The sequence below is a fragment of the Lynx canadensis genome, chromosome A1, assembly GCF_007474595.2.
Source record: "Lynx canadensis isolate LIC74 chromosome A1, mLynCan4.pri.v2, whole genome shotgun sequence".
Classification (NCBI taxonomy): Eukaryota; Metazoa; Chordata; class Mammalia; order Carnivora; family Felidae; genus Lynx; species Lynx canadensis.
In genome coordinates this window covers 129,382,414-129,406,816 of record NC_044303.2, presented here as the reverse complement: position 1 = coordinate 129,406,816, position 24,403 = coordinate 129,382,414, and the positions used below count along the sequence as shown (strand labels likewise).

General features: G+C 36.5%; 1 protein-coding gene across 3 annotated transcripts in view; it reads right to left on the bottom strand.

Moving 5' to 3' along the window:
* ZSWIM6 (zinc finger SWIM-type containing 6) overlaps window positions 1–24,403 on the bottom strand; it is a 198,999-nt gene that overhangs the window by 16,625 nt on the left and 157,971 nt on the right. For all 3 annotated transcript variants that reach the window (XM_030321626.1, XM_030321635.1, XM_030321644.1), the window contains exons 5-8: window positions 10,600–10,779; window positions 5,534–5,710; window positions 5,112–5,258; window positions 121–267 (exon numbers count right to left, since the gene is read on the bottom strand). In XM_030321626.1, the coding sequence (XP_030177486.1) occupies window positions 121–267; window positions 5,112–5,258; window positions 5,534–5,710; window positions 10,600–10,779 (651 nt within the window). The remainder of the gene's footprint in view (window positions 1–120; window positions 268–5,111; window positions 5,259–5,533; window positions 5,711–10,599; window positions 10,780–24,403) is intronic.

Here is a 24,403-nt window from a genome sequence, read left to right as displayed (position 1 = left end):
TTAACCGAAAGTACTACTAACCGTACAGATTCACAACACCAAATGTGACAAGAAACACTGACCAATGCCACTCAAGGTTTAGGGGAAAAAAAGCACAGGAGACAATGCCAACAGTGTTACCTGTAAAATCGGAGAACCCAGAGAAGCTTTCATCATCAATTCGGCAAGCTTCCATAAGGCTGCTAAAAAGAGTGCCCACAGGGTCCAGGGGGTGTCCAACCCAGCCCTCCAGATTGGTTATCAAGGTGAGGCTTTTATGGGGTAGCTCTGTATAAGAAAAGAAAATTGAGGGATGGAGACAAGTAGAGGAAGAGATGCTTTTAATAGTGGCATCCTAAAAAATTAGTCCTGAATTCCACTGGCAATTCTTCTTTAATTAAAAAAACGATCGTACACATAATACCCAACTTGTGAACAATTTGGTGTTCTCAAAGTTTACCTGTAAATCCATATAAATGGTGCCAACTTTCGAGGACAGGCCTGTGTGTCCGAGGTACTGGGTTAACATTACCACTTATACTATTAAATTATGTTACATGAGGAAAAATGAGTTACAAATTTTTACCGAGAAGTGAGGAACAACTCCCCTTACTTCCCCAAGAGTGGCATTAGAGAAGACTAAGAAGTCTCCCTGGAATTATACTGGATAACTATATTAAGAAGATACATCAAAGTCAATGTTCACTGGGTCACTTACACGGGAGACTAGATGGCAGTGGTAACCTGGGTCCGACTTGGGACTTCTCTATGGGTATCATTTAATTACTACCCTAGCACCTATGAAACTCCTCATTATCATGGATCTGTAAGCCATTAAAGAGAGGATCTTTGCCACAAAGGGGAACTACAGCAGAAGATAACATAATTTGGATGAAACATATCCTTTGCATTTTCTCAACAGAATGGTAGCACTTTCAAGTTCTTATGTTAAATTCCAGTCCTGAGAAAAAAGCTGTAAATATTCTAAGATATGTTCTTTGTTGTAAAATATGCAATATTTTACATCCAAGTATTTACTAAAGTAATAAATAAGAGTAGCTCCTTTTTAGAGGAAAATATAATGAAATCTATACACAAGATAAAATATCCAAGAAAAAAGCTGACTTTTTGTAAATAACTGAAGAACCATTTCATGGATCCAACAGTCCTTTAGAAGCCTTCTGGTTTTAGACCATCAACTATCAGTACATAAAAAATAAACCATGGCTTGGCACAATATATGAAAATTTATAGAAGTTGAGTCTTATATTCCTTGGAGGGGTCTTTCCCTTTAGTTTCTGTCACTGTCTTTCATATGCATAATCAGTATGAAAAAAGAGGAGTTTACTCTTGGAACAACAAAATATATATGTTTTATGGGGGGGGTGATATATGGTGAAAGGAGGTGTGGTACTTACACAAATAAATCTATTATCAAGTGATGGAAACGACATAAAATTTTATAAAGTATTTCCTCTTATTTCTTTCCACACAAACATTAGTGAAAAAAGAGAAAAGAGAGAAATAAACAAAAAAAGGAGTGTAATTTTTTTTTTTTCAAAATCAAGAAGCAAAGTGAAGTAAGTCAGACAGAGAAAAGACAAATACTGTATGATCTCACTTATAAGTGGAATCTAAAAAAAACCCCCAAGCTTCTAGATACAGAGAAAAGACTGGTAGTTGCTAGAGTCAGGGGTGGGTGTGGGTGAAATGGGTGAATGGGCCCCAAAGGTGCAAATTTCCATTCATAAAATGAACAAGTCATGGTGATATAAAGTGCAGCAGGACAACTACAGTTAATAATACTGTACTGCAGGGGCACCTGGGTGGCTCAGTCAGTTAAGCCTCCGACTCTTGATTTCAGGGTTCCTGAGTTCTAGCCCTGAGTGAGGCTCTGCGCTGACAGTGCTGAACCTGCTTGGGAACCTCTATCTCCATCTCTCTCTGCCCTTCCCCTGCTCATTTTCTCTCAAAAATAAATAAATAAATAAATAAATAAATAAATAAACAAACAAACAAACAAACACTTAAAAATGTATTAATAATACTGTACTGCAGGGGCGCCTGGGTGGCGCAGTCGGTTAGGCGTCCGACTTCAGCCAGGTCACGATCTCACGGTCCGTGAGTTCGAGCCCCGCGTCAGGCTCTGGGCTGATGGCTCAGAGCCTGGAGCCTGTTTCCGATTCTGTGTCTCCCTCTCTCTCTGCCCCTCCCCCGTTCATGCTCTGTCTCTCTCTGTCCCAAAAATAAATAAAATGTTGAAAAAAAAATTAAAAAAAAAAAAATAATACTGTACTGCATATTTGAAAGTAAATCTTAAAAGTTCTCATCATAAAAAAAAGTTTGTCAGGGTGCGTGGGTGGCTCAGTCAGTTAAGCATCCAACTTCAGCTCAGGTCATGATCTCATGGCTCGTTAGTTCGAGCCCTAAGTCAGGCTCTGTGCTGATAGCTCAGAGCCTGGAGCCTGCTTTGGATTCTGTGTCTCCCTCTCTCTCTGCCCCTTACCCACTCACACTATATTTCTCTCCTTCAAAAATAAATACAAATGAAATGAAATGTGATCATTTCAAAATACATAAATATCGAATCATTATGTTGTACACCTGAACTAATTTGTTACATGTGAATTATACCTCAATTAACAACAAAAAGCTGACATATTATGCCAAACAGTATTGAAAATGTACAAGGTGTATATACATATACTAATCTTGATCACATAACAAATAGCTGTCATGGCAGTTTGGAATTGTAACAGCTGTGGAAAACCTATTCTTTTAATATGAACCAATAAAAAAGTAGAAAAGATACAGGTATAGAAATGTAATCACAGTAATAATTAAGAATAGTCTGAAATAAGTTATCATTGCTCACAAGATAAAAGAGAAATGGGTCTAAGAATGGTCTCAAAGACAAATTAAAGGAGTCTAACTTAACACATATTCTAATTTACCTATACAAACTAACATTTTTTACACTTTCCGTTTCTTAGATAATGCAACATTTTAAAAATCTTTACTTATTTTTTATTTTTAGAGAGAAAGAGAGTATATGAGTGGGGGAGAGGAGCAGAGAGAGAAAGAGAGAGAATCCTAAGCAGGCTCCACGCTCAGCATGGAGTCCGGTGCAGGGCTGGATCCCACAACGACCTGGGATCATGTCCTGAACCAAAATCAAGAGATGGATGCTCAACCGACTAAGCCATCAAGATGCCCCAGATATTGTTTAAAACATTTTTTTAAGATGGTTTATTGAGAGAGAGAGAGAGAGAGAGAGAGAGAGAAAGAGAGAGAGAGAGAGAGATTGACTGATTCCTAGGCAGGCTCCATGCTGTCAGCACAGAACCCGATGTGGAGATCATGACCTGAACTGAACAGACCTAAAATGAAATCAAGAGTTGAACGCTTAACCAACTGAGCCATCCATGTGGCCCTAAAAACAACATTTCTAAGAAAAGTTTATGATTTTTTTAATCTGATAATCATCATGACCTAGCTTTATTTCTGCAGTACAAAAAGTGCCTCACTTCTCTTAGCTTGAATTATTATTATCCTTTATACTTTTCAGAAGTAGCTATAGACTGTGGCTACTTTTGGCTATAGATTGTGTTTAGGGGAAGAGGGATTTCAGAAAATTTTTTTAAAAATCTAAATAGTATGTTTTGTAAACACATCTGGTAACCAGTTATGTTATGAAGAACATGAAGAAATGAACAAAATAATGATAGCCAGGGATATTACCTTCCAATTTCATTTGAGCTCCCCTTTCTTTGGTTACAATTTTAACTCTGAAATTTTCTTTCATCATATAAATGATAATGTTAATTAACATCTATAATAATTCTGATATAGAGGGTATTAAAAGTTACAACAAACACTCATTCCAACTTTCAGCCTATTACAACAACTTGTGATAAATTTTAGCTGTATCCTTGGTGTGTGTATAATCATAGAAGGATTAAAAACAAAAACATAACTCAAAAAAAACCCCTAGCAACTAAAAGTATTTGTCTGAATAAGAAATAAAACTCCACAGTGAAAAAACAAACCTAATCAAAGCAACATAAAAAAATTTATAATCTATGGAAGGAACAAGAAGTGCATTAATTAATCAGAAAAAGCATATGTATTTCTTTTTCTGATCAGGGCCTTCTGAGTATAACTCTCTGAAATTACTGTTACTCAGCAGTACTTATTTAAAAGATTAATAGTAAATTAAGATAAAGAGAAGTTAAATGTGTCCTGTCAGTTGGCAGCTCATCAGATGTTATTTACAGAATTTGAAAAATCAAATCTGATCACTTTAAACAAATACCATGTCCCGACACACAAACTGTTACAGCTAAGAAGTTTTTTGTTTTGTTTTTTTCTTTTTCAACGTTTTTTATTTATTTTTGGGACAGAGAGAGACACAGCATGAACGGGGGAGGGGCAGAGAGAGAGGGAGACACAGAATCGGAAACAGGCTCCAGGCTCCGAGCCATCAGCCCAGAGCCCGACGCGGGGCTCGAACTCACAGACCGCGAGATCGTGACCTGGCTGATGTCGGACGCTTAACCGACTGCGCCACCGAGGCGCCCCTACAGCTAAGAAGTTTTAAAGTACTTACATATTATGCCAGGCTCTGTTTTAAGAGTTTTGTAGCAATTAACTTATTTAATTTTCTCAACAACTCTAATAAATAGATCCTCTACTAAGCTCCATCCACAGATGAGGAATCTACTGCCTAAGGTCTCCTAGCTGGGACCCAATGCCAGGATTCAAACATGGACAGTGTGCCCCCAGACCCCTTACTGTTAGAATTAGAATGCACTTTCACAAAATAAGCTATTGGATCACTGGCATTTTTGATAATTCAGACACACTAAATAACTACTTGAACAACAACAAAATTATCCCCTTAAAAAAGTTAACTAACCTAAGAAATGTTTTTAAAAATCCTACTTCTTACATTTAACCAAGACAAAACGTGCCTCAAATTTCTCACAGATCAGCTATTACATATTCCAAATGAGTGGTGAGCAAAGCCATCTCCTAATTTCAAAAGCCATCTCTCCCCAAAAGACGACAAAATCCAGTGATGTCATCACCAAGAATCCCATTCCAGTGGAAACAAACTCCTTCACATTCACCTTTTTTCTGAGTCCGGAACATTTCCAACTGTTTCTGTTGCTGTCTTCTTAACGTGTTAACAATAGCTATTGCTAGTCTCAGGGCTTCTCTGGGGTACCCATGAGAACGTAATGCGTCCACTCTTGCACAAGCTGTAGGAACATGTTCTAAAACAGAAAGTTAAGGGGACAAAGTTGTCATAGTCAGATATATGTACAAAAATAGCATGTAAATAGAATGATGTTTTCCCCCAAAATACTATTAAAAAGACCTAAGAAGCCATTTCTGAACTTGGATTTGAATGCAAAACTCAGCTCCTCCTGCCAAGCATTCATCCGTCTCCCATTGAATCCCTCAACTCTCCACCTCCCACTCCAATAATGCTATAGAAACGAAACAAAGAAGTAAGTCATGGAAATGTCTTTCCGGTTTGGCCACTTACCATGCCAGAGGGGCCACCCGCGGGAGTCAAAGAGGGAGTTTTCAGTGTCGTCATGGTAACAGTAGTTGGTGTATAGGTCACTGCTGATAATGTGCTGCAAGTGGCTATCCTGCCAGTGGAGATCGCATGCCTCGATGGCTCGGGTGAACACTGTCCGATGTGGCCTGTTCGATGAATCTGTTTTTTCCACAATTCAGAAAGCCGTGTCAGCTATTATTCACATGTGAATAAATCAGTCATACCATTCTGTGGCCAGATGTTCATGAACACACCCACACACACTGTCCTGCACCCCCTAAGCAGAAAGATGAAGGGTGAATACTCTCGTGTCCTAAGTACTAGGAGGCAAGTCAGCCCAAAGAGCCACCATCCACTCACTTGTTTTATCAAACACAAACACTCTGCAGCCATCAAAGCTAAGGTTAAAGGCATCCTGCAAAAAGAAGGGTCAAGTCTAATTTCCATGCCAAATACACTCAAAGGAGGCACTCGGCACAAAAGTCACATGAAAACTCACTGCTCCCCACTTCTGAGGTGCTGTGGTGGGCTGCCCTGATGGGATCAACAGCTCTCACAAACACTATGCAAGAGATGCGACACCAGCCATGGAACCTTTCAGGAAGATGCAATCAGCCTTTAAAAGATATGCATAAGGGTTGTGCTTTTGGTTGTATTTTTTAACTATATTGTGCGGTTTTGCACAATTAAAACTATTATGCTTCTTGGGATATAATGCTTAAATGCCACTTTATATCCCAAAGGGCATAAATGCATATAGTTAACATTTCACAAAGCCACACAACATAGCTACAAAACAAACCAGCGCACTTACCTTGCCCCTATAGGCTGCCTCCTGACTCCTGTGCAGGTTCCATGACTGGTGTGATGTCCCCAGCATAGTGTATGCCGGGGCATCACAAAAGAGCAGAAGCATACACTCCGAAGAGGGTTCAAGTTTCAGGACCTGACGGAGAAAAGAAATGTTTGGGGAATAAAGAATTTTCTCATCCTAAATCCTGGGATTATTCAGTCCCTCTGGATGACATGGTTCCAATTCTGCAACTGCAATCCCACACCTCGGGTCCCCACTCCAGACTTACCTTCAACTGTGGCACAAACCTTAGCAAGCCTCAACTGATAATCAGGAAAACAAACTATTCTTATATAGATTTTACTTAGCTCAAGTATCACCCCTCACTGTACTGAAGCTTAACTAAATGAGAAGCAAACTGGAGCTTTGGCTCCGCAAAGATGTAAAGGGAATCATAAAAACCAAAACACAACCGAATTGAGAAGCACTCTGAAAACTCATCTGGTGCAACTCCCCTATTCTGCTAATGGAACTGAAAACTGAGAGATTAAAGTGACTTGCCAAGGTCACACAGCCAGGCAATGGTCATCAAGATCAAAACATAAATATCCACACTCCAAACTCAGCTATTTCAGCTGTTGTGACAGGCTTCAGCGAGGTCTTCACAAGAGAGACCTTCAGTTTTACCAAACCTTCAGCTTGGTTTCAGGTCAACTTAGATATCTGTATTTAAATGTGAGACATATCAAAATGTATGATGACTGAACACGCAAGGCATAAATAGTGACGTATCTGTCACGGCCCTGCCCAGTGGGCAGATGAACACCTTGCAAAGAGGAAGAGTGGGCCCTACATTTAAGGCCCTTTGAAACTACTGGGGCTTTGTGTTGAGCAGAGTAAAGATATCCCTACCCAACAAAAAACTGGTTCCGTGACCTCTCACCCAGTGTCAACTGGGTAAATATTCCAAAGTCCAAATTTTACACATTTTAAGTGGCTCTGTCATTACACTTATTTAGCTCAAATCACAGAAAGAGAATTGAAAACTAAATCAAGCCTTTAAAAAAGCAATTTAGTATAAAGCATATATTAAAAGAATTAAGAGTTCTACTTGTCAATTTGGCTCACTGTGGTATCACTTAAGAAAAGTAAGCTGTAGAGTATGATTCCATTTTTTAAAAAAAGCAGAAATCTCAGGGGGTTTGGGCGGCTCAGTCACTTAAGCATCAGACTTCGGCTCAGGTCATGGCCTCACAATTCTTGAGTTTGAGCCCCGTATCAAACTGTTAGTGCAGAGCCTGCTTTGGAGGATCCTCTGTTCCCCCCATCTCTTTGACCCTCCCCCACTCACTCTCTCAAAGAGGAACATTTACAATAAATAAGATAAAAAATAAATAAAGCAAAAATCTTAACTTTTCACATGTTTGTGATCGTATGAGCAAAGTGAAAGGTACAGGAATGCACCACACTTCCAATGGTGGTTAGCTATAAAAGACTAATAAAACCAATTCTAACAAAAAAGGCTAAATACTAATGAAATAATAACTAAATGAAAATGTAAGATATAACATTGTCTGTAACAACCTGGGAAATAAAATAAAGATTATGTACAAAGACAATGGCTACAAAGATAAAAAGTTAGTTTCATTAATATCAAAATTATGGTCAATTTTTATTGTAGTATCTGTAGTTCTGTTTTTATTAAAAAAAAATTTTTTAACGTTATTTATTATTGAGAGACAGAGCAAGACAGAGCATGAGCATGGGAGGGGCAGAGAGAGCAGGAGACACGGAATCTGAAGCAGGCTCCAGGCTCTGAGCTGTCAGCACAGAGCCCGACGCGGGGCTTGAACCCACCAACTGTGAGATCATGACCTGAGCCGAAGTCGGGCGCCCAACTGACTAAGCCACCCAGGTGCCCCATGTAGTTTTTTTTATTTTTGCAACAAGATGGAAAAAAGAAACAGATTACATTCGCCAAATTTTCAAAATGATAAATACACAAATTTGTAAAAAGTTGTTAATAAAGCATATGTAATATCAATACACGTCGATTAAAGAAAACTTGGGAAATTCAGAAAAGTAAAAGAGGAAACCATTAGCTCATTTATCAAAAAATTAAAATAAAAAAACTGGCCACAATTCTGGTATATTAAAAAAAACAAAACCTCTTTCAAAGAGTGCAGATTTTAATACTGTTGTTGTTAATTAATTCTAACAAATAATCTTAGCGAAGACAAGACCTGATTCACCCTTCACATTCACTCCAATCTGCCAGCACATTCAATTCTGCTCATGGTCTGCGTCATGCACACACTCTGCCCAGCTGCAGAGGCATGGCGGCTGGGCTCTGCTGGCTTTCCCCAACCAAGCCTGCTCAGCACTCCCAGCACTACTGCAGGCTGAATATCAGAGTCCCTCTGTAGAGATGTCTCTTCTGACAGCCTCTTGCAGGATGCGGATATTCTGCTAAAAACAGAAACTATGGTGCCTTTACCTTTAGGCCCAAGAAATATTACCCTTAGAAACTAGATTCTAACTTCATATCCCAGGACCAAACCATAAAGGAAATGAGCGGTTTCATCTGGAGGCTGGACCACTTCTTAAAGGCTTTCTAAAGCCTATGGAATATTTATGTTTAATCAAAGGGAAAGTAACCAAATGTAAAGTAAAATGTAAACTGTAAAATGTTAGGATGGCAGTCCCAAAAAGCGGGTGGGAAGTGAAACACAGAGAAACAAACAGTTAAGTAAAAGGAGATTAAAGTAATTTACCTATATAGATATAGATATACCGTTTCCTAGAAATGGAAGAAAATAAAACTAAATTGTAAACCTGAAAATTCTATGCTTCTAGAAAAGAAACTGGGATGTACTTATTTTCTCTGAAGTTATGAATTAACATAATCATGGGCAATAAAATATGACAGATTTCAAATACTGAATTCCCAAAGCAAATAAATATTTCTAGACAAAGCTGAGGCAGACAAGCATCTCTTCCAAGTCCTAAAACTTCTTTTTTCAAAAGATTTTATTTTAAAGCAATCTCCACAACCAGCATGGGGCTCAAACTTACAACCCTGAGATCAAGAGTCACATGCTCTACCAACTGAGCCAGCCAAGTATACCTTAAAACTTCTTTTTGGTAAGACAAGTCCCTATGGAGTAAAAGACCTTATTTTCTTTCTCTGTAGATACTGAAAACACTATACTAACATTCACACTTGACACAATGGCCAGCTCTTTCAGTAGTACCAACTCCATATGGGGCCAACACATACAGAAAGACAATCTGGATTCTGGATCCTTCCATTGTCATTTAACTCCCACTTTACATTGGTCATAGTCTGTCAAATCCCCCAGACATCTCCCCCGCCAAAAGAGGCAGCAGGGACACAAAAATCACACAAAAATAGTTACAGGAATAAGTGAATGAAATTTTTATTTGTTAAGACTTAACTTCTGTAAGGACGTGGTTCTGAAAGAGAGGAGAAAATTGTGTAGTAGCTGGAAGAGAAAATGGGGCCAAGGAAAGAGTTGTTTTTTGTTTTTGTTTTTTGAAGATGAGAGGAACTTGAGCTAAATGGGTAGATCCAACAGAAAGGGAAAAGCTGAAAAAAAGAGCATAGAAATGAAAGACACAGGTCCTTAAGAGGACATCTGGAAATGTCTGGAAGCATCTCTTAGTTGTTCCAAAGACTGGAAGGCACTATCAGCTTACAGTACGTGGGAACAGGTATGCTACACAATGCATTATAATAAAGAATTTTCCTACTCTAAATGCCAACAGCATCCCATGCCCCTCCAACCCAGTCACATAAATGTTTGTTATGTTTAAAATTAACAAATTTTAACTGATTAAATTACACAGCAACCCAAATATGAAGTGGGTTGCACCAAAAGAGATAAAAATAGTTTCTCAAGCCTCTCAATATTTTGTTTTACAAGGTAATATATTACTTCCTTATTCCATGATTTTTTTACACTATTTCAAACTAAATAATTAATAGGGAATTTTAACACATTTTAATACATAAAAGTACAATATTCATTTGTATTCTGATAATATGAAAAAGCATACACAAAGATATCAGGTAAAAATTAAAATACATACAATCACAGTCAAAACACTAAGTCCCTGAATTGTGAATTCTTAGTGGGCAAAATAATTTTCCCACGTATACTGTATTACTGTTGTAAACATATATGCACAATTAAGCAAATATAAAGTGAGCAAAATATTACTGTGGACTCACCTTGGTTAGCATTTGCACCCTGAGGCAAAGCATTGGTTAAGTTGGGTAATTCACTGCCATGATTTCCATCTTCCCATGGACAGACATCAACACTGTTCCACTTTTTCAGCTGTTTTAGCCAACTGGCTTTCTGTTCCAACTTGCAGTGGGGGTTTAAAACTATACACATCCACAGAGCACCTAATTTAAAGGGAGAGAGGGAAGTAAATTTCAAATATCATAAAAATTTCCAATTCTAAAACCTAATGATACATTTTAAACCCTTTCAGAATGGACCTAGTTCTGCCATTTTTATAACTCTATTCTCTCCTTAATCTAAGCTACAAATCTCATATAGAGTTTAATGGAAAGAAGGACAACAGAGCCCAAATTTGAACCAAAGATCCAAACATGGTTACATATAAAGATGAAAGATATTTCAAATGCTAACTGTATCACCTTCCTATTTGTGTCACATTTTGGACAAAAAAGACAAAAAAGAAGTAAAGTCCAACTTACCACTTTAGTCTACAAACAGATTTTATATATGGATGCTGTAACAAAGCACTCTAAATGCTTCTTCCATGCAAAAATTAAATTTACTTCTAAATTTACCTTTTTACAATAAAATCATAAAGGTACTATAATGGACACAAATAAATAATTTCCTAGTTTTACAAGCTTTCCAAACTTTACGATGTTTTTAAATTAGAATGCATATCAATTGATATGCGTATGTATATTTCAACAGATGTTTTAAAAATAAAATTCACTTAAACATACTTCCCCCTAAATGATTTCACCAGAAATTAATCTTATTATATATATTTTTTAATGTTTGCTTATTTTTGAGAGCGACACAGAGTGTGAGCAGGGGAGGGGCAGAGAGAGAGACACACAGAATCAGAAGCAGGCTCCAGGCTCCGAGCCATCAGCACAGAGCTAGACGCAGGGCTTGAACCCACGAGCCGTGAGGTCATGACCTGAGTCAAAGTCAGAGGCTTAACCGACTGAGCCACCCAGGTGCTTCAAAAACTAATCTTATTATAAATGAAATCACTAAATTTATGTCTTTATGTGAATGAAATCATTAAACATTAATCAAAATTTCACTTGTTTTTCAAAGGAAAAACCATAATGAATTTATTTTTTTAAATGATTTAAGTTTATTTATTTTTGAGAGAGAGCACACATGAACAGGAGAGGCACAGAGAGAGAGGGAGAGAGAGAATCCCAAGCAGGCTCTATGCTAAGAGAGGCTTAGCATAGAGCCTGATGCAGGGCTCAATCTAACAAACTGTGAGCCAAAATCAAAAGTCAGATGCTTAACCTATTGAGCCATCCAGGCACCCTGCCATAATGAGTTTAGAATGCATAACTCATAACTTGAATAGCTAATTAGGTAGCTAATTCAAACAAATACTTCAGAAGTTCTAAAACTACAAGTTTTACTTTACTGATTTCAAAACAAGACAGATTCTAGTACTTCAAACTCATTCACAATACTTTTTCTTTTAAAGGTACATGTGTGGGGCACCTGGGTGGCTCAGTCGGTTGAGCATCCGACTTCCGATCAGGTCATGATCTCGCAGTCTGGTCCATGGGTTTGAGCCCTGCTCAGGCTCTGTGCTGACAGCTCAGAGCCTGGAGCCTACTTCGGATTCTGGGTCTCCCTCTCTCTCTGCCCCACCCCTGCTGATGTTGTCTCTCTCTCTCTCTCTAAAAAATAAACATTTTAAAAAAAAGAAAGGTACGTGTATCTATGTGTATTTTAATCAACTGTGTTAGCCAAGTAAATAAAGGTAGAAACAACCACTGTGTTTTGTTTGTCCAAAAGAGATGTTTTACATTCTTTCACATATAAAATTAACAAGATTCCCAAATGTGCATCAACAGATAAATGAATAAAGATGTGATGTGTATACACACACACACACACACACACACACACACACACACCAAGGAATATTATTCACCCATAAAAAAACAATGAAATCTTGCCATTTGCAGCAACATATATGGAGATGGAGAATATAAATGCTAAGTGAAATAAATCAGTCAGAGAAAGACAAATATTGTATGATTTCACTCATATGTGAAATTTAAGAAACAAAACAAATGAACAAAAGCAGGGGAAGGAGGGAAGGAAGGAAGGGAGGGAGGGAGGGAGAAAGAGAGAAACCAAGAAATAAGACTCTTAACTATAAAGAACAAACTGATGGTTACCAGAGAGAAGGTGGGTGGAGATATGGGTGAAACAGGTGATGGGGACTGGAGAGTACACTTATGATGAGCACTGAGTAATGTACAGAACTGGTGAATCACTACACTGTACACCTGAAACTAACATAACAGTGTATGTTAACTATATTGGAATTAAAATTAAAAACTTAATAAAATTAGCAAACTTCTTCAATTATAGAATCTGATATTTTAAATATCAAACAATTTTTACCAACAGAAAATTAAAATTGCCACAACTGATTATTTAAGCCACAAGTATTTAAAAATTACATTTCTATATTTTTAAATGCCAATTAAAAACAAAATGTGATCAGTTAAAATGGAATAAACCCACTATTGCTTATCTCTCTCCAAATGTACAAAAAGCAGCACCTTGAGGGCTCTAAAAAGTAAATAAACAAGTAGATTGGAGAAATAAAACTTTAAGAAATAAGCCATGTGAGGCTGATTTCATGTTACTTTTTTCCCCCTCTTTTGTCTCCTGGGTTGGCAGAAAATTAGTCCCATTTTGGGAACTTTGTAGAGGGCACATACAACAAAAAAGGAAAATATCATCTAGTTGGTGAGAGAACTGGGAAAAGGGGACCCTCCTCACAATCAGGAGCTGAAGAGGGAGACCCCTAAAAACTATATACCAACAGGCCCACATCCTATGTACTGGGCAGACCGCAAGCAACAGAGGCAAGGCTTTGAAAACTTTACTGATAATGTCATCCAAAGAAGGTAAAACAAAACTTATGGTCTGAATCTACCCTGATTGTTGACTGTATGCTTTAAAAAACAAAAACAAAACAAAAACAAAAACAAATTCTCCAGAGGATTTTAAGAAGACTCAGATTTTCACAACACAATATTCAAAACATCCAAGATCCAAAATTATTTGGCTTACAAAGAAACAGGGAAATGTGATCAATTCTCAAGGGAAAAAACAATCAACAGTGCCAACCAAGATAAACCATATGTGAGAATGATCAGAGACTTTACAGTAACTATATAACTATGCTCCATGAGAAGGTAAACACTATTAAATGAGTAAAAGACAAACTATAAAAAAGAACTAAATGGGAATTTTAGAACTGAAAAAAAATATATCTGAAATAAAAAATTCACTACATAGGATCAGTGGCAGGATGGATATGGCAGTGGGAAAAGTTAGTGAATGTGAAAATAGAAATGATCTCATCTGAAGAACAGAGAAAATCAGAAGAAAATGAACCAAACCTTAAAGACAAGTGGGAAAACATCAAAATGTGTAATATTTGTATTAGTAACTGGAGTCCCAGAAGATGAGACATAGATACAGAAAACTGTGGAAGAAATAATGACTAAAAACTTCCAAATTTGTGAAAATATATGAATTTACAGAACGAAGAAGCTCAACTAACCAGGAAAACGGTAAGCTCAAAGAAAGCCATGCCCAAACATACCATAATCAAATCAATGAAAACCAAAGATAAAGAAAAAAAAAAACTTGAAAGTAAAGAATAATAAAAAACCATACAGAGAAGAATCACTCAAATAATTAGATATTTCTCATCAAAAATCATAGAAGTTAGAGGACAGTGAAACAATACCTTCAAAGTGTTCAAAGAAACTACAGTGTCAACCTAGAATTCTATATCCAGCAAAAATACTGCTCAGGAATGATGGTGAAATAAAGATTTTCTCACATCAGAGAAAACTAAAGTATTTGTTGCCAAAAGATCTGTTCTAGAAGAAATGCTAAAGAAAGTTCTTCAGGCTAAAGAAATTAATACCAGAGGGAAACTGAGGCTTTTAAGAACAAAGAGCAATTAAGAATAATAAATATCTGACTAAATATAACAAACTGCTCTTGTCCTTTTAAGTTCTTTAAAATAAGTATGACTACTGAAAGAAGAAATCTGAATATTGTCTTGTGTCATTTTAAATGTATGTAGATGTAATACCCATTTAGAAAACTATAAAGAATGGAGAGTAAAGGAACCTATAAGGTTGTTAGACTCTACATTCTACTTAAAGTGGCAAAATGTAACTCAAAATAGACTGTTTAAGGCTAGGTATGTTTAACACCAAAACCATAAAAAATATACTAAGAGATAAAAACAAAAAAGACAATACATTAAATGAAATACTTAAAAAGGTTAGAACAATCCAAGGAGGACAGGAAAAAGCAGAAGGAACAAGGAATAAAAACAGAAAGGATAAAGAGACTTAAATTCAACTACATCAATAATTACATTAAATGTAAATGGTCTAATCATACAGATTAAAAGAGATGGTAAATTCAGATTAAAAAGACCCAACTCTACTCTATGTACAAGAAAGATACTTTAAATAGAATAACATAGATTAAATGGAAAAAGATATACTGCGTAAAACTTTCAAAATAAAGCTTAAGGGGCCATATTAATATCAGACAAAGTAGACTTCACAACAAGGAATAGTTACATCAAGGATAAAGTGAGATGTAGAATAAAAGGGTCAGTTCTCCAAAAACAATGAGAATCCTAAATGAGTAAGCTAAACCCAACATGAAGACTTCAAAATACATGAAGCAAAAACCAACAGAGCTTAAAGGAGAAATAGACAAAGTCACAACTATATTTAGAGGGTTTAACACTCCTTTTTCAATAACTAATAAGACAAGCAGACAGAAAATAAGGATGAAGAATACCAACTCTATCAACCAATTTAATCTCACTGACATTTATAGCCCACTCTACCTACCATTAATAGGAAAAACAAAACATTACTTTTTTTAAATGCACAAAGAACATTCACCAAGACAGTCCATATTCTATGCCATAAAACAAACTTTGACAAATTTGAAAGAAGTGAAATCATACGAAGTATACTCTCTGATGTAAAAGAATTAAACTAGAAATCAGTAACAGGAAGATATTTGGAAAATTCCCAAATATCTGGGAACTAAATAACACTTATAAATAACTCATGAGTAAAGGAGGAAGTCACAAGAAAACTCAAAAAATATTCTGTAATGAATGAAAATACAAATAAAATATATCAAAATTTGTGATGTATACCTGAAAACAGTTTACAGGGAAATTTACAGGGTTAAATACTTATCCTGGAAAAAAGAAAGGATTCAAAGCAATCATCTAAAATTTTGTTTCTGTTTATTTTTAAGAGAGAGAGAGAGAGAGATAGAGCACAAGCAGGGAAAGGGCAGAGAGAGAGGGAGACACACAATCAGAAGTAGGTTCCAGGCTCTGAGCTATCAGCACAGAGCCCGATGCAAGGCCTGAACCCATGAACTGGGAGATCAGGACCTGAGCCAAAGTCTGATGCTCAACTGACTGAGCCACCCAGGCACCCAAAGCAATAACCTAAATATCCACCTTAAGAAAATGAGAACGCAAAAGCCAGCAAGCATAAGGAAGGAAATAACATCAGAAACCAATTAAATTGAAACCTGCACCCCCTCAATTCAGTGAAACCAAAAGCTGCTTCTTTAAAAAAAACTAATAAAATCAGGGGCACCTGGTAGCTCAGTAGGTTAAGGACCCGACTTCAACTTGGCTCATGATCTCAGAGTTCCTCGAGTTCAAGCCCCATGTCGGGCCCTGTGCTGACAGCTCAGAGCCTGGAGCCTGCTTCAGCTTCTGTCTCTCTCTCTTTCTCTCTCTGCCCCTCCCCCACTTGTGCCCGCTCTCTCTCTCTCTCTCTCTCTCTCTCCTTCTCTCTCTCTCTCTCAAAAACAAATAAAATGTAAAAAATAAAAAAAAATTTAAAGGCTTATAATGGAATTCTACAAACAACTTTATGCCTATGAATTCTACTACTTAGATAAAAAAAAAAAAAATTCCCTGAAACTCGCAAACTACCAAAGTTCATCACTCAACAAGTAACAACCTGAATAGTAATAAATTAAAGAAATTAAATCTGCAATTCAGTCTCTAATAATGTAGGTTCAGAGGTTTCCTTGGAAAATTATACCAAATATATTTAAGAAAGAATACCAATTCTACACAATATCTTCCTGAAAACATAGAAGGGAATGGTCTCCAACTCATTTTAAGAGCCCAGCATTACTCTGATATCAAAACCAGACAAAAATATAATTAAATACAATTACAGATGAATATCCCTCATGAACACAGAAGTAAACATCTCAACAAAATACTAGAAAGTCTAATTAAGAAATATACAAGAAGGAAAATAAACCACAACCAAGTATCATTTATCCCAGGAATGCAAGGTTGATTTAACATTAAAATTCAATCAGCATAACTCACTATATTAACAGACAAAGGGGGAAAAAAAAGACCATCTTCAACAGATGTAGATAAAGTAATTTTTTCCAACAGAAGAAGCAACTGACAAAATTCAACATTCCTTCATAATAAATAAACCTCTCAACAAAATAGGAAAAGAAGATAATCAGATAAAGGCATCTGTGAAAGAAATGCTACATGAACATCATAATGGCAAAAGACTGAATATTTTTCCTGAGATCAAAATAAGGCAAAGATGTATCTCTTCCATCTCCTGTTCAGCATTACACTGGAAATTTCAGCAAACCCAAAAAAGCGAGAAAAGGAAGTTAACTGCATAGATACGAAAGGAAAAAAATTAAACAATTTCTATTTGCAGACAAGTGACCTACAAAAATGCTCCTAGAACTAATAAGTAGGTTTACCAAAGGTCATGACACAAAGTCAAAGTAAAAGCAAACAACCCCCCCCCAAAATTGGGGTGCCTGGGTGGCTCAGTCAGTTGAGTGTCTGCCTCAAGATTTTGGCTCAGGTCATGATCCCAGTGCATGGAATTGAGTCCCACTATGGGCTCTGTGCTGAGCATGACTGCTTGAGACTCTCTCTACTGTTCTACGTCTCCCCCTGTTCATGCTCTCTCTGTAAATAAAACACACACACACACACACACACACACACACACACACACAAAACCAACTGTAAATCTATATGCTAAAACTGAAAAATTACAGTTAAAAATTTAACCAAAAAATTACCATTTGTATTAGTACCCAAAAAACCATGAGATACTTAGGTATAAATCTTATAAAACATGTGCAGAGTCTCTATGCTGAAAGCAAAATACTGACAAAATAAGTTAATCTTAAAAAGCAGAAAGTTTACTATGTTCATAGATTAGAAACCTTAACAATGTTAAGATGTCAATACTCTCCACACTGATCTATATACTCAACACAACCCCACTCAAAAGCCAAGCAGGTGTTTGTGTACATGATGGACACAAGAACAGATACTGAATCACCAAAGCAATTTTAAAGGACAAAGTGGAAAGACTTATAGTAGCTAATTTTGAGACTTCCTATACTTACAGTAATCAAGACAATGCACAATTGGTAAAACACACAGATCAATGGTACAGATTAAAAAGCTCATAAACAGACCTACACAAATATGGTCAATTTGAGGTTCAAAGTCAATTCAGTAGAGAAAAGATAAACGCTTTCTTTTTAAAAAAATTTTTTTTAACGTTTATTTATTTTTGAGACAGAGAGAGACAGAGCATGAATGGGGGAGGGGCAGAGAGCAAGGGAGACACAGAATTGGAAGCAGGCTCCAGGCTCCGAGCCATCAGCCCAGAGCCCAATGCGGGTCTCGAACTCATGGACCGCGAGATCGTGACCTGAGCTGAAGTCGGACGCTCAACCGACTGAGCCACCCAGGTGCCCCAAGATAAACGTTTTCAACACCTGGTGCAACTATTAGATATTCTTGTGAAAAAAGTGAACTTAAATCCATACCAAAAACTTCATTAAAGGATTGGTTCAATTAAATTTTTAAAAACTCAAAATAGATCATAGGCCTAAATATAAAGCCTTACCATAACACTTGGGGGAGGGGGAGAAAACTCTTATGATCTTGGGTGAGACAAAGATAAAGTTGATCCAATATCAAAAGCAAGATCCATAACGGATGAAATTGAGAAAGCAAACATAAAAATTAAAACCTTTTCCTCTACGAAAGATACTCTTCAGAGAATGAAAAGATAAGTCACAGACTGAGAGAAAATATGTGCAGATCATACATTTGACAGAGGATTTGCATCCAGAATATATAAAAGTCCTCACAAAACTCATCAAGAAAGTGAACGACCCTATAAAAATGGACAAAAAATTTGGAAAGACACTTCATCAAGTAAGATCTACAGAACCATATATTGTGTATAATGGGATGTTGCAGATGAAATAAAATATAATAGCAAACTGCAGATGAAAATGTGCTCAACATCATCACTCATTAGGAAAGTACAAATTAAAACCATACCACTATACACCTATTAAAATAAAATCAGAAAAAAGAAATTTAGAACTTGACAATGCCAAGTGCTAGTACAGTGTGGAGCAACTGGAATGCTCAAAGGGTGCAAAATGATAGAGCCACTCTGGAAACTAGCTCAGCAGATTCTCATAAAGTGAAACATATTATTTAATTACCTCATAACCCAGTAATCCACCTCTAGGAATTTGCCCAAGGAAACTGAAAATTTATGTTGATAAAAAAACTTATACAGGAATGTTTACAACAGCTTTGTTCATAAATGCAGCAGGTTGGAAGCAACCTAAATGGCTTTCAACAGGTGAATGGGTAAACAAACTGGTGCATTCATAAAACCGATTACTACTCAGCAATAAGAAACAAACCCTTGACATACACATAACATCTCAAATGCATTATGCCACACGAAGGAAGCCAGAATGAAAAAGACATGTGTGTGTACCCTCTTTACTATTTAATTTATATGACATATTAGAAAAGGTAAAACTAAAAGAAGTGAGAATAAATCACCGATGAAAGGGACAGTCAATGATGGAAAGGACACATGGGGACAGTGTGAGGGAATTTTTGGAGATGATATAACCATTTCATATCTTGACTGTGGTCATTGTTACAGAAGATGCCATTTGTCCAAACTCAAAACTGTACATCAAAAAATTCAGATGTATTTTTTTTAATAATTGTAATAGACATTTATTCAAAAGTAATACATTTGCAGTCCAGCATTCTAAATTGTACATTTCAGGTTTAACCAACTTCGTAACAATACTTTGAGGACAGCTGCAACCATAGATTCCAACTACATGATTCTTTCTTTACCCATTTTTCTCTCTCTTCTTTCCTGAATAACCTCTTTCAGATACAGTTTGGAGTAGAACCTATCCTCCTCTTTTGCCTACTGCTCTTTATGCAAAATCTACTGCCTCATGGTCAGGCACAGTGCTCCCTTAATGTGAATCATCCTGTCATTATAAAGGTTCCCATGAAGCTTTCTTATGCTTGTTTTCCACTATCATTCTCACATACTGTATCATCTTGCAATAACCCCAGCTTACTGAACCCTGCAGCACTGTAATACCATTTTCAAATATCCCTAAACCACCAGCTTAATGCTGCAATGGCAGGCCTACTCTCCATGATAACCCAAGACCATAAGTATAGGTGTCTGCATTTTTATAGTAAGTACTTGCAGTATATATTTTACAGTAAGAATTTTACTACATGTAAACTACAAAGTAAACTGCTGCTACATAATATCTGTACCAAACAATACTGTCTACTGGTACTCCAAGGATTTAAGTATGAGGGCACTCTAAGCAGGAATCCTCTAATGAGCCAATGGACATTGCAAAAATCACTACCTTATTAATTCTATGCCTTTCCCAGAAAGGGGAACAGGACAATCAGCTTCAAATGAAACATGGCCACCCAGCTTCAAATGAAACATGTCACAAAGCAAGGGACAAATCAAAACGGTATCTAAAGAACCTGTTAAGTTGCAGCCTTTTCCAATGAACTCCACTGGAAAATGAGATACAACTTTACCAGGTTTTAGGCTGTAGACCCTAGCAACACAAAAAAAGTTACATTTAAGTGATTAAATAAAAGCTATATACTGGATCAAAAATTTCCATTAATATTTATTAGGGCACAATGAACTAAAAAAATTTCCAAATCATCAAATGACCTTTAGAAAAAATAAAATCAATATTCAACAGGTAATGCTTAAAAATTAAGAATCTTCTAAGGTTTTCTTCCAAGATGTTTTTATCTTATAATTCTCCTAATCTTAAATAGACATTAGACAAAACTAAAATCAAGAAGTTGCCCTGAAAGATGCGCCATGACTAGTATAGTTTCATTATCAGGTTGTCAGTGTAATTAACAAGGTTGTGTGTAAAAGGGCAACTAAGTAAATTAATGTTGACAAATAATGTGATGTAAATGTTTTTCTAAAATTAGTGCTTTGTCTTTAATGTGTTCACTATAGTTCAGAATTCTGTATTTCAGTCCATAACTTATAAACTGTAATTTATTCTGAAAATCAGCATGAAACATGCACCCCCAAGCCAACTAAAAGCTGGGCTAGAGCTAATTTTAAATTAAATGCAGAAATTATATACCCTAAGATATATGTTAACCCAAACCCACTGTTTCCACATAAACATAACACAAGGTTTTAAAAACAGAATAACCAAATTTATTATCAAGCAATAGTTCTTTCGAAATAACTCAAAATTAGAAAAACATTAACCAATACACATAGTGCTGAAGGCCTGACTGACTTGCTTATGAAGGAGTTGATAATGTGACAGTAGAACAGCGAGTTTCACCTTCACCTACGGAGAAGTCAGAGTCTATAAGAAGATAACATGATTTTGATGACATAACACTACTTTTCTTTAAAAATGTCCTTTTGAGGTGCCCTTGGCTGGCTCACTTGGTAGAGCATGCAACTCTTGATCTCGGGGTCTTAGGTTCGAACCCCATATTGGGTGTAGAGATTACTTAAAAATAAAACCTTTAATTAAAAAAATTGATTTTAATGTTCTTTTGGGGCACCTGGGTGGCTCAGTTGAGTGTCCTGACTCTTGATTTCAGCTCAGTCATGATCCCAGGGTCATGGGATTGAGCCCTGTGTCAGGTTCTGTGCTGAGCATGGAGCCTGCTTAAGATATTCTCTCTTACTCTCTTTAATAAAAGAAATTTTTTAAGTGTTCTTTCTAAGAAATAGGAGAATACCAAAGATAACTTTAATTAAATAATCATTATCATTGATCCTCGCCATTTCTTGGATGTCTACTATGTGCTACAGGCACCATATATGGGGCTTTAAAAACATTTTCTCATTAACTTATAACTCTAATATTCGATTCCCACTTTAAAGAAAAATAAAACTCAAATAGATTATGGTCCTTAAAAGCAAAATCCTAAATATTCTTGAAACCTTACACAACGATTTCTATGATTTGAGGAAAAAAATCCAATCTAGATTTTTGTGCTTACATTTCTCTAATTAGAAAATTTCCATTTTGCAGAATGAGAAAAATTTTTTAAAGCCAAGCCTTTATTAATTTGCCTATAACATTCTTTAATTGCTCACCTCCCCAAAAAGAGGTTTGATCCTGAAAGGATGTTCTTAATGTTCGATTCAAGTTCTGAGCTATAATAGATATGGTCTTTTATCTTAACAGTCACCACTACAAAAGCTGTAATTAGACTTAATAACCAAATTAACCAAATTGAGTAAGTCATTCTCCAAATTTTATTAATTCAGAGTTCTACTTTGGGCATTTATCTCCTTCCCCTCAAACACATGCCCAAAACATCTGTAGTTTTAAAAATAAAGCTCTTTGATAATTAAACACTTCATTCTGTTGTCCCTCAGAAATATTAACCCTTTTAAGGACTCAACCAAAAATACAACACAGAACTCAGTGAGAACTTAGCATTTCCAGCACCTACCAGAGGACCTGACATCTATAAAGGTATTACTGGTTCTTTCACAAAGGATGCTTAATTATTTGCAATGAATTACAATGAAAACAAATTCAATACCTTTAAATTGCTTTTCTAGCTTCAATGCCTCAAAGTGTATAAAGGCAATTATCAAATCACTGGTGTGTACATCATTCAGTTTCTGAATTATCCACAGCACAGTTCGGCTCTAGTCTAGCTTTTTCCCACCAGCATGCTTTTACTCTTCTTTCCACGATACCACCTTATCTATACCCAAAAGATGCACTTCACCAAAAAGATGCACTATAATGTACAAGCCAAAGTAAACCAAAACCAGGAAGGCAACTCCCCTGGGAAGAGGAAAAAAAAGCATTCTAAGCTTGTTGATATCCCCTATCTGACCAAATCACCAGCAAATGTGGGCAGACTCACAAGGAGGCAGAAGATAAATCATCACAAAGGCCTTTATGGTTACTTCAACAATCCAATAATAGTGCCAGCGGATAAGCACCCATACTCCCAGAAAATGTGGGTAATAAGAATTAATGAATTCAGGAAAGCCTGTCTTTTCCATCAAACATTCAGTTGTACAAATCACTACCATTTTGCCCCATCTCACATATCCGTTGTTTTACATTTCCAACTAGAAGGAATGTTTCATCAACAAGGTCTGATCCGGAAAGGACACGATATGCTACAGGCAAGACCATTTACTGTCTCTGAGGTGGCAGCTCCCTATTTAAACAATAGGGATAATAAATCCCATCTACCTTGGAGGGCTATTGAGACTTAAGATAATATATAAAGTGTTTGAAAAGTGCAGAGTTCACTCAGCTCCAAAAGGTGCAGTCCCTGCAAACCCCTGTGTAGAAGACTTCAATGCTAGAGAAACACGTTGAGGAGACTCAAAAGTTAAGACAGGACTGGAAGGCTCAGACTGCAAGCGATTCTGTGAATATCCATACAAACATTTTTATATTTAATAAAATAAAACAATTAAGAGAACATATTACATCAATAAAATATCACGGACATTAAATGCTTAAGCTAGTAATAATGGGTTCCTGTAAATTAATTTCCACTCGCTGTGTGATTTTAGCAGGAAACATCTTTTAGTCTGTCTTTCTCCCTCAGTTTCCACAATAGGCTTTTAAATGTGTTTTGTTTTCTGGCAAGCATTGTTCTCTCCAGCTTCCCAAGGCCAACTGGGGCCCACAGGGACACTTAGAGGTCAGAGATGCTTTGGGCAATTTTGTCCTTATCTACTGGCATGGAAGAGGCATTTCTCAAACTTGTCCCCATCCCTACAGGGTCATGTAACATTTTCTCTGCCCATGGTAACTTCGTGCCAATGGATGGACAGAGAATGCAGCACTGAAGTGTGGGCTTATTCTTCCTTTAGCATCCCCTTCCTCAGCCTCCCTGCTGAAACTTGTAGCTACTGTACACTCTGTTTCCTTTTTTCATTTTCAATGCCCAGCGTTCCACAGTCTTCTACAGGAACACAAAATTAAAAGTTAGCTGAACTCAAATTCTTATTACCAGGTGAGAAAAATCCAGAAGTCGAGCCAGGTGAAATTTGGCACAATGAAAATATGATGGTGAGGAAGAATTACTGTAAAAAAATTCCTAAAATTGGAGATGCAGAATATGTTAAGATCATGTTACCCTATTTATTAATAATAAACATTCAATGGTGACAAACATCTGACTTAATCCAACCTAAGGGAAAAACTGAAATACAGAACTTCATCTTCACACATTGTTATATCCTGTACTGCTGGAGAAATTTGGCATTTGGAAAATAACCATGAGAAGAAGCACGAAGCACTGTCAGACAGAAGTAAAAACCT